The sequence below is a fragment of the Sphaeramia orbicularis genome, chromosome 13, assembly GCF_902148855.1.
Source record: "Sphaeramia orbicularis chromosome 13, fSphaOr1.1, whole genome shotgun sequence".
NCBI lineage: Eukaryota > Metazoa > Chordata > Actinopteri > Kurtiformes > Apogonidae > Sphaeramia > Sphaeramia orbicularis.
The window spans coordinates 22,167,563-22,181,732 of NC_043969.1; the positions used below are offsets into that span (position 1 = coordinate 22,167,563).

Consider the following 14,170-nt stretch of genomic DNA (forward strand, 5'->3'; position numbering starts at 1 on the left):
GTTAGTTTCAGACATTGGAGGTTTCAGGTATTAGGTGCTGTGGCATTGTGGAGGCTGATGGATGATAGAATGAAAGAGCCTCCCATGCATTTTGAGCAACATGTCAGCTGCTTCAGCCTAGTGCAGACAGAATGAAAGGGGCTGTCTATGACGATGATAGCTTTAAGCTTCTCTCTCATCCTCTTCTATGTCACTGCTTCCACCTTGTCCATTTCCATTCCCACCACATATATGTTCTTTCTTATCAACTTGTCCTCATGTCAACTAGTCCTCATGCCTGAATACAAGCAAGGAACACTCACCCCTGTAGATCAGTAGAACATCCATAGCAGCCTAGTGCACACATCGAAGGACCTTAGTGTAGTCTTAAACAATAGCTTGCTTTATCCTTTCCTGGAGGGGGTCACAACATCGTGTAGTCAGGTTTGTTGTTGAATGTCATCTTAGAGTTTTTCTCTTTCTTGCAGATTCTGTGTTTGGCTGAGCAAATCCAGTTCACTGAAGATGTGGAAAGAGCTATGAAAGGGCAGAGTTTGCAGCAGCTGGATTTGGAACTCAATGCCAAATTAGAACATTATACTACGGTTGACACCAGTTCTGAAGACCATGCTAATACAGGTAGTGGTGTTTATCTGTGTGTTTTGCTTCAATAAAGGTACATGTGTCTGAAGCGTGTTTCAGTGGGCCAGTTTCTGAACACTGGTATTTACAGAACTTCACCAAATACGAGCACTAAAAAAAGAATTTCCTTCAGGCTGTATCAACCAAATTATGTTCCAGAGGCTTGGATTTAACACTGAAATAAATGTACAAATATTTAGTACTAATTAGATCCAACATAAAACTGTACTTCTCTGTTCATTCTATTGATTGAGCATGTCAACACCCTTACGTATCCCTTAATTTATTTAGCTATGTACTGCATTTTTGTGTGCTGTAAATGACTAAACTCTAATCATGATCAAGGTTGTCAATCAGCACTGAGAGGATAAAGTAATTAATGATACAAGACTGATGACTCGCTATAGAGGGATGAGATAAACAGCAACTTTGTGATTAACACGAGTTCACAGAGACCTGCAGAGCCTTAAATAATGCACAGGATTTTGTCCACTCCTACCTGTGACTAAAACACATGATTCCAACTGTCTTGTGCTTATCACTTTCCAGACGATATGAAGCTTTCTTTTAATGTGCTTAAAAACACGTTGCTGCTGGACACTTGAAGACAACCATCTTGTGTTTTTATTGATTATGCTCTGATTAAAAGTATGCAGGTTGTTATTACTTAGACTAACGTTGAATGACTGCTCTTGTGTGAATCCCTTGATAGCCAGTCAGATACAGAAGGCTGCAGGGGGGTGTACCCTTTAAAGTTGCTGATGTGGTAGCTGGCAGACTAATTTAATGACCAGAAGCTGAATATATTGCTAGATAAAGCATGGCTGGAGACTCATAAAACTTGTATTTGTAAAAAAAAAAAAAAAAATTAAAAAAAAATAAAAAAAGAGGGGAAAAAAAAGGGACTTTTAAATTCAAATCAAGGTTCTTATTCATGCATGAGATGAAAGGTTCCCTCTCAACTCTAGTAACAGCATCATTTCACCTGGTATTTGAGCCAAATTTCTGCATCATGCAAAACTGTATTTATGAAAACAATGCTTTTTTTGACTAGCACAAACTGAATGTATATTCTTTGCATATTTCAGAATACAAATATTTCTGCAAGGTACTATAATGGCAACTATTGCATATTTGTAAAGACGGTGATTCATTGCAAGAACATTACTGTTTAGAACTCTGTAATCAAATCCCAATAGCATTCATTTCCATGATAGCATCTCATTAAATTCCTGTCTCCTTTAATTCAGTGTGGTTGGGTTAAGGGGCAGGCGAGCTGCAATACAAGTTTCAGCAGCTAAAATGATGGGAAAAAGAATAATCATATTACACAGTCTGTATATATGAGTCATAAGCCGATGTGAGGGAGTGGGAGACATCATACTTTTGGCACATTGACAAAACAGTACAATAAAAACAAAACTTTGGAAATTGGTAACGAGACCTGTTGTATGTTAAGCATTTCATTTTGGGGCAAAATGTACTTCAGTAGAGCCCTACTGAAATTCCAGGGAAGGCACAGAAGGTGCCACAAGTAATGAATCACAAAGGATGAAAGGAACAAAAAAACTCCACTTTGTCTAAATAGCTTCAGGTGGATTTTTCAGCATAAAGTAACGCAATTTATGATAATTGTGCATGTGCTGAATCACTAACATCCTTAACAATGTATCATTGTGAATGCATTATATTCTTCCCCTCCCACATTGTTGCTAAAATGGAAAAGTGACCTTCTTTTCTCAGAAATTTCAGTTTTTACCACTTATGTCTGATTGTAAAAGTTATTGTCATGCGTAAAGCAACATGACCTTAAAGTGCCTGTCAGAGGCATCTAATTAACCTTGGATTAATACATGATCCAGGGAACTAAATTAAGTTAATAATTAGTTTACAAGTTTCTAACAGTAAATATTAATAGGAAATGTATATACTTAATGTAATTCATCTTTCTGAATATTTCCCTTAACAGAGTCCAGTGTCCTGCAGCTGAAGCTAAAGGCCTTGATCCTGGACATAATTCATAACATCAGTGTTGTGAAGCAGCTCAACCAGGAAGGTGTTACCAGTCCAGATGTGTGGGCCTGGAAGAAGCAGCTTCGTTTTTACATGGGACCAGACAAATGTTGCCACATACATATGGTGGATGCACAGTTCAGTTATACGTATGAATACCAGGTATGCTGGCATGAAGGGTAGGAACACTGACAAGGGTCACACAAGCTCCCACTAATGTTTCCAGCCCTCTTTTATTAGATATGTTCATTACATGATTAATTATCAGTTAATTCATATAAAAGAGTAAAATACAACTCAAAAACTTAATATGTAACTTATCAGACCTTAAAGAGCTCATTACATTTGCTCACTTGTGTGGTTTGATTAACATTCTTCTTCAAAGCAGTCAGTATTTTTGAATTATTTTTTTGACATGCTAAGTGTCTAATATGATTCATTTATTCTCAGAGATGTACCTTTATTAACATTTATAATTCCCATTTCAGTTGCTTGTAAATGTGTAATATTTTTGTCTATTTTAAAAAAAATGTATAGATTACATTCTCTGTTTTCCCTAATTGGACAAGAGGGATCAGCATTTTATTTACATGTAAATACTGTATTTACAGGGCATACACACATTCTTTTTCGTGGCCTTGCCTGTGAGCCACACGTTTATACATGTTTTACTTAACAAAATTCAACAAATGTGTAACGACAGATGGGTGTAAATCTCTGCATCATGAGTAGGTTAAGTTTAAATATATGAAGTACACACCTTGAATAGGCATGGTGCACCTCAAAAATCAAAGATGTTCTGGTTTCAGGATTTTAATGCCACCGACTGAATGGTAAGAGAAGTAGCTTTCCTTTTCAGCATTTCAGGAAGTCATTTGAACTTCTCATCCCTTACCATTTGGGGGCACTGTTTATGTAAAGATGTGAGGACTGAAGCTTCTGTGCTGTATTTACCTGCTGCAGTTCTTTTGAAAAACAAAAGCTAGGCTCATTTTATCTTCTTTCAGTGGTTTTATCCCCATTTTACACCATCTTCTGTTGGTTTGTACCTTCACTATCCCTTATGGCCCTCACCCTCCATATGGTCCTGTCACTTTCTCTCTGTCTTTATCACTCACTTTTCTTCCTCACCCTTCCTCTCCTGTCTCCCAGGGGAATGCAGCTAAGCTGGTGCACACTCCACTAACAGATAAGTGCTACCTGACTCTGACCCAGGCCATGAAAATGGGGCTTGGAGGAAACCCCTATGGGCCAGCAGGCACAGGCAAGACTGAGTCAGTCAAAGCCTTGGGCGGTCTATTTGGACGCCAAGTGCTGGTGTTCAACTGTGATGAGGTATAGACTTAATTTAAGAGACAATTTTAAGACCTGCACAACAATACTATATAAAAAATATTGTTCGATTTTTAGAACTAAACCAAGCTGTGGTCACATGGATTCAGCATTATCTGTCATTCTTTGCTTTGTGTCTCCTTCTCAGGGTATTGATGTGAAGTCAATGGGCCGGATCTTTGTGGGCTTGGTGAAGTGTGGCGCATGGGGTTGCTTTGATGAGTTTAACCGCTTAGAAGAAGCAGTGCTATCTGCAGTTTCTATGCAGATTCAGGCCATTCAAGATTCCCTCAAACATCACAAGCACACATGTGAACTGCTTGGGAAGGAGGTCAGCAAAGAAAATCAGATGCAGGCAAAAGTAGTACTGTTTGCCAACTCTAATTCCAAAAACCAATTAGCCACTATTCTCAAGGCCAATCTGGCTTTTTTCATGAATTGTTCTGTCTCTGTGTTTAATTTTCTGGCACACATAGTTAAACACACACAGCACAGTTTATTCCTGTTGACAAGTTTTTGGTCTCACTCTGCAAATGTTACGTTTTTTCAAATCTGCCTTTCAAAAGGCTAATCAGTAACCACGTGTGTATTCAATTTTATGAGAGTTCATTCGATCGTGAACTCTTACACATACATAAATCTGTCTATGACTAAATTAAGCAATTATCCATCCATGCATTTAAAGATGGCTAGATGGATCATGAACCATCAAGGAGTTGTATATTTTATTGAAAAGGAAAACTTTCCCCTCTTCTCTCTGTCCTTCCAGGTGGACTTGGACCCAAACTCTGGTGTGTTCATCACACTAAACCCAGCGGGAAAAGGCTATGGAGGCAGACAGAAGCTTCCAGACAATCTAAAGCAGCTGTTCAGGCCTGTGGCGATGAGCAGGCCAGACAATGAGCTCATTGCTGAAGTTATTCTCTACTCTGAAGGCTTCAAAAATGGAGAAATGCTAGGACGAAAACTGGTTGCAATCTTTAACCTGGCCAGGTTAGAATTTTTGGGTTTAAAGTACATGATGGTATAGATGTTTGGGTGCTTATAATGTGACAAGTGCAGTAGCAATTTTACTACTGTTTGTGTGCAGTGTGTATATTATAAAGTGTGAGTGTGTGACTATGTCTTTGTGTGTTCAGGGAACTGTTGACTCCTCAGCAGCACTATGACTGGGGTTTGCGTGCTCTGAAGACAGTGCTGAAGGCCTGTGGCACCCTCCTGCAACAACACAGGAGGAGCCATGAAAAAGACAAGAGTAAGACCCCTTCTGGCTTTTTTTTTTTAATTTTAGGATACAATATTTCCTTGAGGTATTTCTTCTTTTTTCACAGTGGAGCGTGACAGGAAAGTAACAAGGGGGAAACTTTGCCCATTGTTGTGAAACATAACCACACAACACAATGTGTGGTACAGACATTCAGCAGTGGAAGGTGTACTTAAAGTGATTTCCACCACCAACACCTGGATTTACTGAGTGAAATACATGTCAGTATCTGCAGTCAAACATCCTCTTGGGGTTCAGTGAGGGAGAAAGGACAGATGGGAAGTATTCGTACCATTTGAAGTACAACTTGCATTATTCAAGGAAATATTCTGGTGTGGACTGTCTAAAGAATAAATAACATATTCATACTTCACTGATATTTTTGATCGACTTCGCTTAGATGTATTTTTTTAGGCAGCAGTATTATATCCAAAATCAAGATTTTTCACTTCATTTACTTTGTACAGTTACAGTAATTTTTCTATTGTGATGTTAATTCATGTACATAATGGGACAAGTGAACTGTACCTAATATGTCACTATGTGTTCACCAGAAACCAAATGGAATTGAACACAGTATGTTTTATGTTTTGTCAGGGTCAGCTTCAATTCATTTGTAAATATACATCCTTTCCAAACCAAAAAATAACACTTCAGAGAATATCCAGCACATTTAAGTGTAACAACAGCTTATTTGCAGGAAAAATTGGGCAAAATTTCTTCTGAATCAGCTTCCCACTTGGTGTCTTAAACGCCTTAAGTGTTTACTTGTTGTGAAAAGAAATGGCAAAGTTTAAAGTACTTCACCGTCTAATGTTTTTCTTGAATGCATTGGAGGCCTAAGTGTCACAACTGGATTTATATTTACAAATGAAATGAAATTGACTAAACAAAACATGAAATTAAATACACAATATGACTAAAAGTATTTGGAGACATTGAATTCAAGTGTTTTGTTGTTAACAGAGAATTAGGCTAAAAAACAATGATGACAGACATTTTAATTTAATCTTTAGACTTAATTGTTTAGTGTTGTTTACATTATCATCTATGCTTAGAAAATCAGCCTTTAAACTTACAAAATCTCTGATTTGACATTTATCAACATTTATTTGTCAAATTTCAGCATCAGTTTTTTTGCTCTTATTTTGTATTTTCTACACTGTCCCAATTTTTCCTTATCTAAGGTTATAGTTACATTGACTGCATTATTCATTTTAACCTTTAGAATGTCTCTGTATATTCTGCTTTGAATTAAAAGTTGCAGGTCTGGTAAGTAGCATTTAATTTTTTTGCAAAGAACCAGTCAGCTGAAAACTGTTGGTCAAAGTAGTTCTGTGTCCACACTGATCTACCAAAACTGCAACACTACCACACAATCAACTTCCTTGAGACTGAAAGTTCTAGAGCTTAAGTATGGCTAATTTAAAGAGGCTTATCCTATACCCAACAAGGTCACAGACTGTTTTGTCAGGTGTTGTGTTAGTATCTCCTAAATGTACTGATTAAGTCTATTCATGAGTATAATTGATCACCAAAAGGCTGTGTTTACTAGTCCTTCTTAAAGCTCCTACTTTTGTCCTCTAAATCCTCTAATGCAGACACACCATCAATTGACATTTCACTGAAATGGTCTAACTGAAAAACTTTTCTTCCCTTGGGCTTTTCACTCTTGTGTACTTTTGTCCTTCTCCATTCTCTCATTCGCAAACGCTTTGCCAAAGTTCTGTTGTTTACCTCTTCCGTGGCACTTTACCCACCCCCTTCCCCCTCCCCTGACCTCTCATTAGCTCTCTCTCTGATACCTGGCTGTCAGTGCCTCTCTCATCCCACTGTTTCTCACTTACTGCCCTCTACTTCTCGCTTTCATCTCCCCATATATCTCTGATTTGCACTAATCAACCCTAATTCATTTTTACTCTATGCTTTTCTAGAAAGTCTTTCTAATCTTTCTGTTTCACCACTCACACACACTCCGACACACACTCATACCACATGCACCTTCAGTCTGTCGATGAGTCCCCAAGGTTTTCTTGTGTTTGTCTCTGTGTGTAGTCTGGCCAAGTGTTCCTCTCTGTTGTAAAAAAGAAAAAAAAAGAAAAACACCCCATTTTTACCTGCAGGGAAGGCCAGGATCTTTTGAAGAAAAGAACAAAAAGTGTTGACAAACTTCTAAATCATGACATGCTTTGGTAATTGTCACTTTTGTAAAAGGGTCATGGACAAGAGCAAAGCAGTAATGACTACATAAGTCTCATAAGCTTATACTGTATTGTTTTTTTGTTATTCATACACTGTTTCTGTTTTGTACCCATATAAAAACTGTTTTATGTGTATATATTTGAACAAACATTCCCCATAGGATTGAAATGGAAACTAAGCCTGTCTTTTTTTCATCTGCATGCAGTTGAGGAGAGCAGCCTGGTGGTGCAAGCATTAAGACTTAACACCATGTCCAAGCTGACATTTGCTGATAGTTCCCGGTTTGATGCTCTGGTCAGAGATGTCTTCTCTGGAGTTAATTTCACCGATGTAGAAGACCAAACGCTTATGCAAGCACTGGAGCAAGTGTACAAGGAAGCACGACTTGAAGTGATACCGAGCCAGGTGTGTATGTGGGAAAATGTGAAAATCTATTAATAAGAAGTGACACAGACATTGGTGTTTTATATGATGGCGATCAATCAACACTTTGGTTCACTCTGTATCCCAGCCGAATGTCTTTAAGACAGACATAGCATGGATAACATTTGGACACTTTGAAAATGTGCATAGATATATGGAAAAGGTTTATACATATTTCTTATCATTTTATTTTATTTTGCTCACCACCAAATACATGGTATGGAGCACAAACATTATGTCATAACAGAAAAAAAATACATTCAATAATAACAAAATTCATTGAAAAAGCAGTAAAACCCTTTTCAAAAAGGCGCCTAATTTATGGATTGTTTTTGGTTGTTTGGACTCAAGAAGCCTTACTAGTTTATACATTGATGGATGTTGTGAGTAGTATTTTAGCAAATACTTTTGCCTAAATTTAACAACGTGTACATTAGTACATTCAAATAAAACATGGAATTTGTTTCCCACACAACCATTACAGCACAAATGACAGACTCTCAGACTTCTTTCCAAACCTTTTTATCATCCGGTGACTTTAGGAATCATTGTGTTATTTGTTCTGAAGTTACAAATTGCTTGCCTATAACCAAGGTTTTTGCATAACAAATATTTTTCAAGTTTTATTTCGATTTAACTTCAACTTAAACGTCACATGAAGTCATGTCCCTGATTTCACTCCGCCATTTTTGTACATGCTGGTCTCTCAGGACCTGTTACACAGTGTGTTTAAGCCAAATGACATTACTGGATAGCTGTGTGGTCCAGATGTACAACAGGCCACAATTGTCCAGTATGTCCTTTAACTGTTGAAGCCATGGGGAGATGTATTCACCTGTGTTATACAAATTGAGTAAGTATTTGTACTGTCTCTATGTAGCTAAAGAAAGCATTGGAGCTGAATGAACAGCTAAGGCAGCGCATGGGAGTTGTGATAGTGGGCCCAAGTGGAGCAGGAAAGTCTACGCTCTGGAGGATGCTTCGGGCTGCTCTTAATAAGACAGGCAAAGTGGTGAGTAAGAAACACAATGTCTTCCTGGACTGTCTCTTCTTTTATCTCACGTGTGTTTTAATTTTTGGACATAATTCCTGACTTTATACTGTAATGTTAATTATGCATCTTGTCATGTTGTGCACCTGTGTCACTTTTAATACTTAAATGCTTATGAGAAAACATTTTTCTTGGCTGTCTTTTTACATTTTTGCTGTATTTTTGTAGGTTAAGGAATACACAATGAATCCTAAGGCAATGCCCAGACAACAACTACTAGGACATATAGATATGGACACCAGAGAATGGGCTGATGGCGTCCTTACTCACAGTGCCAGGCAGGTCGTCAGAGAACCACAGGGTAAGAAAGAGAAGAAGTTAGTTTAGAATTTGTTTATTTGTAGTCTAGCCAGATTTTTGTCAACTAGGATGCTGGATATCAGATACTTTTCAACCAATCACAGCATCCAGTCAGTGCATACTTCAGTAACTGGATACACAAGCCTGTACTGGTCAACAGCAGTTAGACTATTGTTAATACCCTTTGAGGCAGATGTACTAAGCCTCCAATATACTACGCACTGATGCATTTGTATGTTTGGTTTTCTAGAGGTGAGCTCCTGGATCGTGTGTGATGGTGACATCGACCCAGAGTGGATTGAGAGTCTAAATTCTGTCCTTGATGATAATCGATTGTTAACCATGCCCAGTGGAGAACGCATCCAGTTTGGACCCAACGTTAACTTCCTTTTCGAGACTCATGACCTAAGCTGTGCATCACCAGCTACCATATCTCGCATGGGCATGATCTTTCTTAGGTCAGTCAGCCAGTTACTGGGCAGTGTTTGGGTGTTGTGTGTAATGTATATGCATGTCTCAACAAACCCATCTCATTAGATGGCAAACAAGAAGAATACTCCAAGGCACTCTAAGCATTAAAATCCCTTTATTCTCATGGCATGGTCATGTATAGACCTTATTAAGGTTTTAAGGTCTGTATATGACCATGTCGTGAGAATATAGGCATTTTAATGCTTAAAGAGAGTGCCTTGCAGTTTTCTTCCTGTTTGTCATCTACTTTATGAATCCCTTTTTCCAAAGAGCACCTCAAAAAAACTCTTTTTTGGGTCCTAGAAGAATTCCTTCCCATGATTATTTGAAGCCCATCTCATTGTTTTTTTCAAATTGTTAGTGATGAAGACATTGATGTGGGAGCCTTGGTAAAGTCATGGTTGTCTAGTCAGCCAGAAGAGTGCCACAGCAGCCTAGAAAACTGGCTGGGTGACTACTTCCAGAGAGGTCTTGACTGGGTTCTCAAACAGGTACATTTTTTCCTATCCTATCTGTACTTAATAGATTGAAATTAGTCCTACACACCCAGTGTCCTGAATTTTGGCACAAACTGAACAATACATATCAGTTCCCTTTTTGACCTCCACATCTGCTCATCCACTGTTAATTGTAAAGTTATACCACTCACTTCATTACCAACATTTTTACTTCAAGCTTATATATCTTACTCCTTTCTCCTTTCCTGTCATCAGAATGACTTTGTGGTGGAAACTAGTCTCGTGGGTACAGTGTTCAATGGGCTGTCACACCTCAGTGGTGTGACAGAGAGAGGTCAATTCATCATCTGCCTTCTTAGAGGTCTGGGTGGAAATCTGCACCTCAAAACAAGACAAGAATTTGCCAAGGAGGTGAGAGTCTGTATTTTTGTATGGGGAGAAGATTGCTGTATGCAGATGACTTAAGAATTAATATTACCCTGATATAAGCAAAAATATAGAACATTTTTGTCAATTAAAACATAAATGACTTAACCTGATAAACAGTGTAATGGATTATGACCAGACAAATGTTTCTAATGCAAGCACAGCTTTATGTTTTATTTTATTTTATTTTATTTTATTTTATTTTATTTTATTTTATTTTATTTTATTTTATTTTATTTTTAAGTAACTTTTTGTTTTTAAATTTTACTCATGGCTCAGTTTAAAGGGGTTTGTTTTGTCCCCTTAACTCATGAAATAATAATAACAAGGCATTAATCATGTACTGATGCAGAAGAAGCACCTGTAACCAGTATAAACTTATCCATCTCACTACTCTTAAACATACCGTGTCCTGGAATTTACACATGCTTACATTTCCATGTTTTTATCCATAGCTCCTGAGCTGGGCTCGAGAAAATCCACCTGACATCAGAAAACCACTAGATACCTACTATGACCCGGGCAGTGGACATCTAGTTGCCTATACATTCCAGCGTCCTGAGGGTCTCACCTTGGAACAGCTGTCTAATACGCAGAGGCTGCCTGTTATTGAGACACCAGATATGCAGAGAGGCCTACACTGCTTCTCCCCATGGCTCACCACTCAGCACAGGCAGCCCTTCATGGTGGTTGGGCCAGAGGGCTGCGGGAAAGGGTAATTAAACTTACGGAAATGAAAGGTGATATACAGAAAAAATCATTCATAAACTTAAGCTGATGCACACATTGGAAATATTAGAAATGGAAATAGTTCATACAGTAAATATTTATAGTACAATGTACTGTATGTAGTCACAATCTATGTCTAAAACATAAATACCCTGATAATGCACATAAAGAGTAACAAAGTAGATGCAAGCAGTGCTTATTCACTTTTAACATTATTACTGTCTTTTCATTTGTCTTAGCAGTTGGCAGTAAAAGCATTTAGCAGTTAAACAGTATGAGTCGGCACTGCCTCAAGCAAACTTCATACTGGTAGCCTGAAATATGGTTAGTGAGGTCACAGTCCCACACAACGTGAATTATAGATCCTGAGGCAGATGCACTGAAAATGACATAGGCACATGATCATTACTGATATCAAAAGATCATCTATTCTGCAATTGACTTTTCTTGTAAAAGTGCCAATAATTAGAAAGTGAGGTTAAGGTCTGTGTGTAGTACACGTGTAGTTTAGTCTGTTTATGTCTTGACAAAGAGCTGTTTCCTCATAAGTAATTGCGTCAAGCCTCAGGGGGTTTGAAGAACAGGGGGTCACTCAGTTTGCCTTTTACACTCCACTTGAGCCTCACTCTTCTTTTCTTTTCTTGTCCTCTTATCTTGCATCACTTCCCCAGAAAGGTTACTGTGCCAATGAGGCACTGGGTTTGTCTGCTTATTCTTCTGATGAAAGAGCATCTAATTAATTTACACACATACTGGAGTGAACATGCATGCACATTCTTGCACACAGTCCACTTTCCAATTATACTCTATCTATTTGCACCCTCACAAAATGTCTATCTTTGCCTTTGGGTCTGTTCTGACAAACATTGTTCTCTAGATCCCAATAGGCCATGTTGTAAATCTGGTAATGCACATTTTTATCCTTTGTCCTTTTCAAAACTGCTCTGATATTACCCTAAACCTATGAAACTGAGATGTGTTAAAGTCATCACATTTAGACATTTTCCTATGACTATAAACTACGACTGTAGCTTTGAGGAAGATACATGCCTCCGTTTGTCTTTACCATTCTTCTCTGTTTTGTTTCTTGCCTTAGCATGCTCCTGCGCTATGCCTTCTCCCGGTTGAGATCCACCCAGGTGGCTGTTGTTCACTGCAGTGCCCAGACTTCATCACGCCATGTCCTACAAAAGCTCACTCAGACCTGCCTGTTGCTGAGCTCTAATACTGGCCGAGTCTTCAGGCCAAAGGACTGTGAAAACCTGGTTCTCTACCTAAAAGACATCAACCTGCCCAAACCTGACAAATGGGGAACTAGCAATCTCATTGCTTTCCTGCAACAGGTAAAGGGGAATGAAGATTAAAAAAGCAGATAAACTGATGAACTAAAGTTATTTGCATGATTAACATGAAAATTTACTGTCAACCAATTAACTTTGATAGTACTGTACTTTGTGTTTCTGATATTTTGTCCTCCATACGCCATATTTCCTCCTTTTTTGACTTTAATTTAAATGTCTTTTTTGCTATCTTCTCCTCATTTAGGTCTTAACATATCATGGATTCTATGACGAAAATCTGGAGTGGGTGAGCCTTGAAAACATCCAGGTTGTGGCTTCCATGTCAACAGGGGGTGCTGTAGGAAGCCATTCACTCACCTCCCGCTTCTCTTCGATAGTGCGCATCTGCACAATAGAGTAAGCATGCATAAAGTGTTCTCAGTAAGCATGCATAATGTGTTCTTCATGTCTTGCCAAACATCCTGCGTTATACATTATTCATAGATTTGAATATATGCTCTCCACAGACTGTTTCTCAACTTGTTGCCATCCATCTGACCAAACCCTAATCACCTCCCTTTTTTCAATCCATTTGTTTCTCTGCTTCTTTGTTCTTGCCTTTAGCTATCCAGACAGGGAGCAGCTGCAGACTATCTACTCAGCATACCTGCACCCTGTTCTCCAGCACAGCCTGGGCAGCCAGGCAGCGTGGGCCAGCTCAGGGAGAACACACCAGCTGGCTGGATCTTTTGTTCAGCTCTATGAACAGGTATTGAACTAGCCAGGGAGTTTATTAATTTTTATGTGTAATGTTACCAATTTATTAAAAACATAAACCTGTAATTGGAGACTAATTTTAAATTTAATGAATTTAATGACGAATCTTGTGAACAGTTGTTCCTCATGAGAAGAAAAGCAAATGCAAGCACACTGACTGAACACATAGATGTACTTGATATAATATAGTGTCATTACACCCAGTTACAGTACAAATGTACTGCGTAAGCCCTTATGCACTATGGAGATTCTTATGCACAGTATCAATACCATAACTTAGTTAATAAGTGTTGATGAATGTTGTGATTTTATGTAGATGCTGACATTGTCAGCCGTCTTATTGTGCACTTTATTACATTTATTGTTTTGTCTTTTGTGTTTGCTCTGTACATTGCTGGAAAACTGACTTACAGAGGCTTTAAACAGAGCCTCTATCAGTGTGATGTAGTATCTTCTAAAAGCCAAAGAAATGGGGTGCAGTGGAATAGGTTTTTTTGTTTTATGTTGTTTTGGACATTTCAGAATCACAGATGATCAAAAAGTCTGACTACCAATATTATACAAGTTGGCTTTTAAAAGTTAATGATCTGTGTTACCTATGCTGCCTGAATAAAAGATAGATCAGTACCTCTTCTTGTTATTTAATATATTGGATTATGCCTCATCCTATTGTATGATTCTCCTAGGTAAAAGCCAAGTTTACAGTTGATGACCACAGCCACTACCTGTTTACCCCCTGCATCCTCACAGAGTGGGCTCTCAGCCTGCTACGATATGACTTGACTGCAGGTAAGCAGAGCACATGTTTTTGTAGGAGCAGAGA

The 14,170-nt window shown here is 38.3% G+C and overlaps 1 protein-coding gene across 4 annotated transcripts in view; it reads left to right on the plus strand.

Moving 5' to 3' along the window:
• dync2h1 (dynein cytoplasmic 2 heavy chain 1) overlaps positions 1-14,170 on the plus strand; it is a 103,447-nt gene that overhangs the window by 18,043 nt on the left and 71,234 nt on the right. For all 4 annotated transcript variants that reach the window (XM_030151685.1, XM_030151684.1, XM_030151683.1 and 1 more), the window contains 17 exons: positions 468-618; positions 2,591-2,796; positions 3,787-3,969; positions 4,115-4,297; positions 4,736-4,959; positions 5,106-5,221; positions 7,638-7,837; positions 8,736-8,867; positions 9,075-9,207; positions 9,457-9,664; positions 10,039-10,168; positions 10,391-10,546; positions 11,017-11,276; positions 12,387-12,633; positions 12,836-12,987; positions 13,195-13,339; positions 14,034-14,136. In XM_030151685.1, coding sequence (XP_030007545.1) covers positions 468-618; positions 2,591-2,796; positions 3,787-3,969; positions 4,115-4,297; positions 4,736-4,959; positions 5,106-5,221; positions 7,638-7,837; positions 8,736-8,867; positions 9,075-9,207; positions 9,457-9,664; positions 10,039-10,168; positions 10,391-10,546; positions 11,017-11,276; positions 12,387-12,633; positions 12,836-12,987; positions 13,195-13,339; positions 14,034-14,136 — 2,929 coding nt within the window. The remainder of the gene's footprint in view (positions 1-467; positions 619-2,590; positions 2,797-3,786; positions 3,970-4,114; positions 4,298-4,735; positions 4,960-5,105; positions 5,222-7,637; positions 7,838-8,735; positions 8,868-9,074; positions 9,208-9,456; positions 9,665-10,038; positions 10,169-10,390; positions 10,547-11,016; positions 11,277-12,386; positions 12,634-12,835; positions 12,988-13,194; positions 13,340-14,033; positions 14,137-14,170) is intronic.